This window comes from Triticum urartu, chromosome 1 (assembly GCF_003073215.2).
Source record: "Triticum urartu cultivar G1812 chromosome 1, Tu2.1, whole genome shotgun sequence".
In the NCBI taxonomy this organism is placed as follows: domain Eukaryota; kingdom Viridiplantae; phylum Streptophyta; class Magnoliopsida; order Poales; family Poaceae; genus Triticum; species Triticum urartu.
The window spans coordinates 64,063,424-64,072,901 of NC_053022.1; the positions used below are offsets into that span (position 1 = coordinate 64,063,424).

At 48.6% G+C, this 9,478-nt stretch overlaps 1 protein-coding gene across 1 annotated transcript; it reads right to left on the reverse strand.

Moving 5' to 3' along the window:
• Nucleotides 1-1,617: 1,617 nt before the first annotated feature.
• Nucleotides 1,618-2,784, reverse strand: LOC125507888 (germin-like protein 5-1). The gene is made up of 2 exons (XM_048672435.1): nucleotides 2,493-2,784; nucleotides 1,618-2,399 (listed from the first exon to the last, which is right to left on the reverse strand). The coding sequence occupies exons 1-2, from the start codon at nucleotides 2,623-2,625 to the stop codon at nucleotides 1,858-1,860; spliced, it is 675 nt and encodes a 224-aa protein (XP_048528392.1). The 5' UTR covers nucleotides 2,626-2,784; the 3' UTR covers nucleotides 1,618-1,857.
• Between the last annotated feature and the right edge of the window lie 6,694 nt (nucleotides 2,785-9,478).

The following is a 9,478-nucleotide window of genomic DNA, read 5'->3' on the forward strand; positions in this document are numbered from 1 at the left end:
ACTGGCATCCTTCCCGCAACCCTTGAATTGTTCATGCGATGCTTTTGGGCAATTTTTCCACTTCCAATGCATGCGAACGACGGACCCTAGCACACCTAGAAACCCACGAGCTTTGTTCATCTCCAACAGCCTCTGAGTGTCCTAAGCATTGGGAGCTCTCAAGTACTCTGCACCAAACACTTCTACCATAACCTTTGCAAATTGTTTGACATAGAAGATAGAAGTGTTCACTGCCATCGCCAAGTTGTCATCAATGTAGTCTGCTGGAACACCGTAGGCCATCGGGCAATGCGGCAGTGACCTTCTGTTCGGTACTATGTCCAAGCAACCCTGCACAATTCCTCCTCCGCTCGAAGGATCGATCATGCTGCTTCACGGAATTGCAAATGTGGATGAAAAAGTCTTTGGACATTCTGAACCGGCGTCGGAAGTACCGCTCCGGAAAAACGTGTGGTGAACCAAAGTAGTTGTGCATCAACCTCTTGTGCGCATGAACCCGTTCTCTCCGAATGAACGCACGGCCATACACGGAACCACTGTGCTTCGGCTTCTTCCCCTTGTGCATTGCCACTAGCATTGCAATGTCCTCTTCTTCATTCAAATCAAATTCCTCATCCGACGAGGAATCGTCAACGAAAAAGGAGTCACACGAGCTCATCTACAATGCAGAAAATCACCGTCAAACTAACTTTCCATCCCCAACAAAAAAAACCCGTCAAGTTTCATCGTTTTCTTACCTTCGGGAATTTGGTCGAATACCTTGCTTGTGTGGTGGACGAAATTGGCCGGCTGCGGGTTGCGCAGCCGTCGACGGCGGCGGGTGCGGGCGGCGGCAACTGCACGACAGAGGAGATGGCCGCACGTCGGCAGAGAAGAAGTCGGGAGCTCGGTGCGGCCTGCGGGCGGCTTCGCACGGCCGGAAGAATGGCCGAGCCTTGCGGCCGTCGGGTGGGCGGAGTGGCGCGCCTCCACTAACTCCGGCGGGGGGTCTAGGCTAGGAAGAAGCTTAGCCCATCGTAGACCTCGCCGGGGAAGGCGTTTAGGCCAGCCACAACCGCGAGAGAAGCTTCGTTCAACGACGAGGCAGGTGGCAGGGGACCGGGGGGGAGGGGGGAGAGGGGGCAGCGAAGTCGCGGCGGGCCCGGCGGTGCGCGGGGGGGGGGGGGCGATTTGGTGCGGATTTGGCCGGTCGTGGAGTCGGGCGGGTGGCGGCTGGTCGCGCGGAAGGGAAAGGAAGGGCAGTTGGGCAGTTGGCGGACGGTCGCGATTTTACATCTTCTATAGGTGGAGATGCAAATTTACACCGAGGGGTGTTATAGTTTACATCTTCAGGAGGCAAAGATGTAAAAAAAAATCATCTACACCATCTGTTGGAGAGGTATTTTTGGCCCTCGGAGATGCAAAAGTTAGGTATTTTTGCATCTACGTGTTCTATCGGAGATGCTCTCATGTGGCATCGGTGGTTCTTTATGTTGGTCGTCGGATTACTCATTCGGATGTTTGCAGGGCCACAAAGGTTCTTTTCTGTTGTTGGAGTTATCATACTCCAACGCAGAAGCAAAGAATATAATCGATAAAAAGTACAAAGAGGGGACGGTTCTTGAGTTGTGAAGCTGCTGCAACCATAATGGTGGAATGATTAGATTTAGAACCAACAAATGACTTGGTCTGATTATTACAAGCAGCACAGACCTACCAGCTTTTGTACTTGCTACTTCAGGGCAGCATTACACAATGAGGATCCAACAAATCAAGAAAACAACGCAGGTGAGTAAAAGTGAGTAGAAATAGCACAAATCAGGAACTGAATCATGTCACTCGGAAGAAACATCTTAGGAGTACGTAAGCATTGTTTAGTCAGGCCTTTTTCGGGGCGAGCCTGGACCTGATCTTGTCCACCTCCTTGGTGCCGACCTGGAACGCCGTGGTGAGCACGTGGTCGGGCACCGGCGGCGTGGCCGCGAAGAGCGTCATGGCGAGCGACTGCGTGCCGGGGAACTGGCTGTTGAAGGCGGAGATGACGGAGGCGGGGCCGGCGCCGTTGTTCTTCTGGAAATGGACCAGGCCGCGCGGGAACACGAAGACGTCGCCGGCGGCGATGGTCTTGGAGACGAGCTTGTTGGCGGTGGTTATGAAGCCGACGTCGAGGGCGCCCTGGAGGACGAAGACCATCTCGGTGGCGCGCGGGTGGGTGTGCGGCGCGTTGAGCCCGCCCGGCGCGTAGTCGATGCGCGCCATGGAGACGCCCAGGGTGTTGAGCCCGGGCACCTTCTCCACGTTGGCGCCGGTCACCACGGAGCCGTAGGTGGTGCTGGTGTTGCCGGCGGCGCCCAGCCCCTTGAAGTAGAAGTCGTCCTCGGTCACCGTGGCCTTGCACGCGAACCCATTCACCTTCACCCCTGCACACAAGTCGAAGACGTGATTAATTTGCACCATCTTTCTGATCTGTGAGCAGCAGAGAGCACGCACGGAATCAGGCCGTGGCGGCTTACCGGAAGAGAGGTCAGCGACGCAGATGTCCTGGAGCAGGTCGGGGTCGCCGGCGACGGACGGCGGGGGGAGGACGGAGGCGAGGAGCGCCATGATGGCGCAGGAAAGCAAGGGAGAAGCCATGCCCATGCCCATTGCGAGCTTGGTCCTCCGCTCTGCGCCTGCCTGTCCTTGATTTGGCTGCTGAGAGTGAGAATTATGGCCTGGGGCCTGCCTCTCTTCACTCCTTTCTCTGCGGCTCCTTTACTCGCCCTGCTCGAGGTGAAGTTGGATGCTGAATAGACAAAAGATGTGGGTGGTATTTATAACAGGTGGGCACCGGAGAGAGACCGGAGTAGTAGCAGTAGGAGTGAGTGATGTGAGTGGCAAGGCATGTGTCCGTTCACTGCAAGAAATGTGCTGGCCGTGCGAGGTGAGGTGAGGTAGGGGGTCGGCGAGGATTGCCGTAGGAGTACACAAGGAACAATGTCGTGTGTTGTTACTATTTTATTGCGCACACACCTCTTGATTTTGATCTGGGAGCGGAATGCCTAGGCCGTGAACCAGAAGCCCCGCAATGTCGATCTCGTGAACAATGTAGGATTGTGGTGGTGGTGGTGTTTGGACGGGCAATGGGAGGTGATTGATCTGAAAAGAGATTTTTGGTGCGGCGAATCTGCGGTTAATCTTATTCGTCACACGAAGAAATCATTTGCATTCAGGTGTTTGTTTTGCGCGAGGAAGAAACCAAATGGACTTGACGGGCAAAAGTAACTGGAGGTGTTAATAATAGGAAAAAGTCTAAAACAAACCTTGAATTTATAGGCGAAAGCTAAATCAATCTTCAAACTCTTAATCCCTGAAATCAGCACACCAAACTCTTTAATCCCGGTCTATTTTAAACATTGAGAGGACTTCGCCGGTATTTGCTGAATTGGGCCGGCCCAGTAGCGTAGTCGCTCATGTGCGCACACTAATTTGTTGTTTCTTAGTGTTTTTCTTTTACATTTTCTTTTCTTTTTTCATTTTTACTCATGTCTAATTTTAATCAATACCCAATATACATTTTTAACGCACACATACATTATGGAGATTTTTAAATTAAATGTTTTCAAAACTTTTTTCAGTACATGGTAATATTTTTACAAATACCTGTTTTACATTTTCTTATTGTCTATAAACATTTTATAAAACTACACGAACACTCTTTTACATGGTTCAATATTTTAAAATTTGCATGCACTTTTTTCAAAACACATGTCACATACATGCTGTTAAGGTTATGATACATTTTTTTACAACACGTAAACATTTTTTTACATTGTAGAAAAAGTGGCACTTTAAAATTTTGTTCAGGTTTCAGAAAATTTTTATGTTTCAAAAAGTGTCTGCACCTTAAATTTTTTTTTAAGGTTTAAGAAAATGTTTATGTTTCAAAATGTGTTCTCTTTTCGGAAGTTGTTGGTTTTTTAAAAGTATTCGAAATTTTCCAAAACGCACTTTATAACATTCGAAGATTTCACAAATAAATACGTGTTCAATACTTGTTTGCCCCTAAAAAAGTTTTCAAAGTTTGACACTTTTGTTTCTGATTAAATATTTTCGGCCACTTATTATGTAAGTCATAGTTGTCTGTTGTAGTGGCTAGCAAAATCATGTCAACCCTGCCAGGTCCAAAGTTCGACTCCATGGCATGTTTTTGTCTTACGGATTTTATTATGTCCCGTGTTAAGAAAAAGAAAGAAGGAATTTTTATGCGCGTGATAAGAAAAAAAATCACTTTATGTCTGGTGGGCCGGCCCAGTCGAGTCCGCAGCCAACAATCCATAACATTTTAAAAAAATATTATTTACGAGATAATTTATGAAATTCCAAAAAAGTTATTCAACAAATGCGACACAATTCTATAAATCCGAAAAAAAATTCATAGCTTGTGAAAAACTGTTGTAATTCTGAACATTTTTCCGAACAGTTTTTTATAATGCGAACAGAATTTCAGAATTCCAATTATCTTTTTGAGAAACACAAAATGAATTGAATTCGTGCCAAAAACATAAAACAGGAACATTTTTTTAAACTTTTGAACAATTTTAGAAATGTGTGAACATTTTTTAAATTTCATGAATTCTTGTTGTGTTATAGTGGGCTGGCCCAAATTCTTGTCCGTGAGAGTAGCTGGTCACCCGGCCGGGGATGTTGTATTCCCGGTGTGCCAAACAGGTCTAGAGTCTAAAATAAACCGGGATTACAAGTTCAGAGTGCCAATTTCTGGGATTTAAAATCCAGGGTTTGATTTAGCTTTTGTCTACAACTTCAAGGTTTATTTCATTTGATTGCAGATGGAAAACATCGAGAAGGAGAAACTGTCAGCTTGAAAGAGATGGGGGAGTTCATTGTGGGTCGCGACCATCTAAAAGCCTTCTTGTAGCACTGGCACCCGCTCGCTAGGCAGCGAGACCGCGACCGCCTGGACGCTCTCCTGGCTTCTGCGTGACGGATCTCCACCCGCTCGTTGTCTTCTTAGCTTGCCACTAGGTGGCTTTTTTGTTTCTTCTTGCTTTCCTACGCTTCCACCCGCTCGTTGTCTTCTTAGCTTGCCACTAGGTGCCTTTTTTGTTTCTTCTTGCTTTCCTACGCTTATGTTCCTAGACTGGTCTGTATGAATGTTTGCTTTATCGAGAGCCTTGGCTCAGTGGTTGGGCATGCGGTTGTGCAGCCTAACGACCTGAGTTCAATTCCTATAATTGACAGGTGATGCACAGGGGTTTTTCCCCATTTATTGAGGAACAAGTTTGGTGTGTAGTGAAACCACTCATCAAAAAAATATCTTGATACTCATTTAAAAAATTCTGAGGACCATGTTTATCTTGGTACTCATACTAAAATGGTCGTATGCATCCCTAGTTGGTGCAGAGGCCGGGGAAGTGAAATTCTCCCCCAATTTTAAAGGCACAAGTCGCCTCCCCCCGCGTCGCCTCCTCTGAGGCGACTCGGGGGCCAACCCTGGCGTCGCCGCCGCGTTTCCCCCTCTCCTCCCCTCCCTCCGCCGCCGCCTGAGGGCCTCCGAGGCGCGGGTGCTCGGCCCCAATGATGGTGGCGGCGGGATCTGGCGCTTCCTCTCCGGTGGAGGGCCTTGGTTCCCCGGGGCGGCGGCCCCGGCTGGTGGGCGCGGTGCAGCCGGTGGGCTGCGCAGGCAGGCTCTGGTGGGCAGCCTCCCACAGCCGCGCGGGCGGCGTGGGGGCTGTGGACGCTGGCGCAGTGGCGGCTCCTCGCAATCCGTCATGGCTTCATGTAAAAGATCCGCCCCTGCTCCGATCTGTCCCGATCCGTGCTGGCGCCGGTTGCCGGACTGGCGGATCTGGCGTGCGGGTGAGGTTTCGGGGGAAACCCCTGGCTGGCACACCGGCCTCCCCAAAGTTGACGCCTTTGGCGCCGATCCCCTTCCTGGAGGCTTTGGGGTGGATCCTCTCCCTTCCGCCTCCTCCTAGAGCTATGACGAAAGCTTTTGTTCCCCTGTTCTGGGTGTCGACAGAACCCTGGTGTCGTGTTCCTTCTTGAAGTCGGCGGCTGGGAACAACTCTTGGTGGCGGGGCTGCTGGTGGCAGTGCGCTTCGGCCTTCTACTTGGTGTTGCGCCTTGCTTCACGGGACCAGCGGACGATTTCTTTGGTGGAGCGGTGCTTCATCCATACATTGATGGTGACGGATCTTGATGGTGTGATGCAGTGCAGATTCGGAGTTCGATGTGGGAGGATGGACTCGCGCAGGAGGGCGACGTTGTCTGGCGTCATGATGGCGTTGATGGCAGAGAGACCTGGCACGATAGATGCAACAGTACAGCTCTGAAGATGGACTCGTGGCAGGTGGCTGCGGCGGCCTCATACCCGGTAGGCGTCCTGGACTCCTAGTTGAGGAGTGTGCCAGACTGGTAGGTGCCCCATACCAGGCAGGCGTCCTGGTTGGGACCTCAGGTCTCAGATGTTTAGGTTTGGTTGCGATGTCTGTTGGTATTAGGCCCAGGCTATCAGTGCCTTTTCATCAATTGGATAGGTGTAGCGACAGTTGTTGCTTAGACGGTGGCTTTAGTTTTGCTATTGTATGACTTTGTAAGGTCTTATGAGAATAATTAATAAAGTGGACGTATGCATCGCTCAAATGCAGAGGTCAGAGGTCACTCCTTTTTAAAAAAAGTAGGGCGAAAGCCTAGTTCGGGAAACAAGATGAGGAGTTCATCGTGGGTCGCGACCATCCAAAAGCTTATCTACTGAATTATTATAGGGGTCTTTGCAGCTCTCCGCATTCCAATTTTCTTTGGTTGAAGATACCAGTAATGATATTCCTTAACTCAATACTGGAGCTATAGTGAAGAGAAAGTTTTTTGAACCAACTTGCTGAAGAAACCATCTTGCATCTTCTTTGGCATTGTAACTATATCTTTAGTTGCCACCTGGCATATGTGGTATGTTGGGAAACGTAGCATGTAATTTCAAAAAAATTCCTACGCTCACGCAAGATCTATCTAGGAGATGCATAGCAGCGAGAGGGGGAGGGTGTGCCTACGTACCCTCGTAGACCGAAAGCGGAAGCGTTTGACAACGTGGTTGATGTAGTCGAACTTCTTCTAGCTCCGACCGATCAAGTACCGAACACACGTCATCTCTGAGTTCTGCACACGTTCAGCTCGGTGACGTCCCTCGCCTTCTTGATCCAGCAAGACATCGAGGTAGTAGATGAGTTCAGTCAGCACGATGGCATGGTGACGGTGATGGTGAAGTGATCCTCGCAGGGCTTCGCCTAAGCACTATGAAGATATGACCGAGGGTGTAAACTGTGGAGGGGGCGTCGCACACAGCTAGGCAATTGTCTGTTGTGTGCTAGACGCCCCCCTCCTCATATATATAGGTGGGAGGGAGGGAGGAGCTGCCATAGGAGGCGCCCAAGTAGGAGGAATCCTACTTGGAGTCCCTCCCAAGCCATGTGTCCCCCCTGCCATATATAACCGAGGTGGAAGGAAAGAGCAGGGGGGAGGGAAGGAAGTAGGAATCCTAATCCACACATTCCTTGCCCTCCCTTCTTTCCTTCTCCTCTTCATAGGGCTGACCTCTAAAGGGGCGGACCAGGGCTGGTGTGTTCCCTCACTTGGCCCATAAGGCCCATATCTTTGTCGGCGGTGCCCGAAACTCCTTTCCGGTGACCCGATAAGTATCCGGTACCCTCCAGAACACTTCCGGTGTCCGAATACCATCATCCTATATATCAATCTTTACCTCTCGACCATTTCGAGACTCCTCTTCATGTCCGTAATCTCATACAGGACTCTTAACAACATTCAGTCACCAAATCACATAACTCATATAATACTATATCGTCATCGAACGTTAAGCGTGCGGACCCTTTGGGTTCGAGAACTATGTAGACATGACCGAGACACCTCTCCGATCAATAACCAATAGCAGAACTTGGATGCTCATATTGGCTCCTACATATTCTACAAAAATCTTTATCGGTCGAACCGTTATGACAACATACGTTATTCCCTTTGTCCATCAGTATGTTACTTGCCCGAGATTCGATCGTCGGTATCCACATACCTAGTTCAATCCCGTTACCTGCAAGTCTCTTTACTCATTCCTTAATACATCATCTTTTGTAACTAACGCGTTAGTCACTTTGTTTGCAAGGCTTCTTATGATGTGAGGGCCTAGAGATACATCTCCGATACTCAGAGTGGAAAATCCTAATCTCGATCTATGCCAACCCAACAAACACCTTCGGAGATACCTGTAGAGCATGTTTATAATCACCCAGTTATGTTGTGACGTTTGATAGCACACAAGGTATTCCTCCAGTATCCGGGAGTTGCATAATCTCATAGTCTAAGGAATATGTATTTGACATGAAGAAAGCAATAGCAATAAAACTGAACGATCAATATGCTAAGATAACGGATGGGTCTTGTCCATCACATCACTCTCCTAATGTTGTGACCTCGTTCATCAAATGACAACACATGTCTATGGTTAGAAAATTTAACCATCTTTGATTAACGAGCTAGTCTAGTAGAGGCTTACTAGGGACACGGTGTTTTGTCTATGTATCCACACATGTATCAAGTTTCCAGTTAATATAATTCTAGCATGAATAATAAACATTTATCATGATATAAGGAAATATAAAATAATAACTTTATTATTGCCTCTAGGGCATATTTCCTTCATGGTAAGCTATAAAAAAAACCAATCTCCAATTGTTGGCACACCTTTGAGGTACTTTGGTTTATGATGATTTTTTGCTTCTTTTGAAAACTCTGCATACAGAAATTAGCCTTGAATTTCTTATTCTTGGAGGCTAGCATATTTGGTTGCAATGTAATAGAAAAATCTTCAAGAACGCCAACCCTTCAGTCACTTCTTGGAGGAGATGCTTCAAAGAGGGCATATCTTTGCTTCTATACGGAGTTAAAGACAAATATGTTGTTTGTCTACAGACCTGGATCAATGTCAACCTCTGAATGAGCTACACGTTTCATAGAGCTAACATAGGTTGATTGGTCTGTAGGCCCTCTTACTTAGTTTGTTGGGGAACGTTGCAGAAAACAAAAAATTTCCTACGGTTTCACCAAGATCCATCTATGAGTTCATCTAGCAACGAGTGATCGGATTGCATCTACATACCTTTGTAGATCACACGCGGAAGCGTTCAAGGACGGGGATGAGGAAGTCGTACTCGACGTGATCCAAATCACCGGAGATCCTAGCGCCGAACGGACGGCACCTCCGTGTTCAACACACGTACGGTCAGCGTAACGTCTCCTCCTTCTAGATCCAGCAAGGGGGGAGGAGAGGTTGATGAAGATCCAACAGCACGACGGTGTGGTGGTGGATGCAGGGCGTCACCGCAGCAGGGCTTCACCGTTATACTGCGAGAGGGAGAGGTGTAGCAGGGGAGAGGGAGGCGCCAAGACTCAAGGGTGTGGCTGCCCCCTCCCCCCCCCCCCTTATATAGGCCCC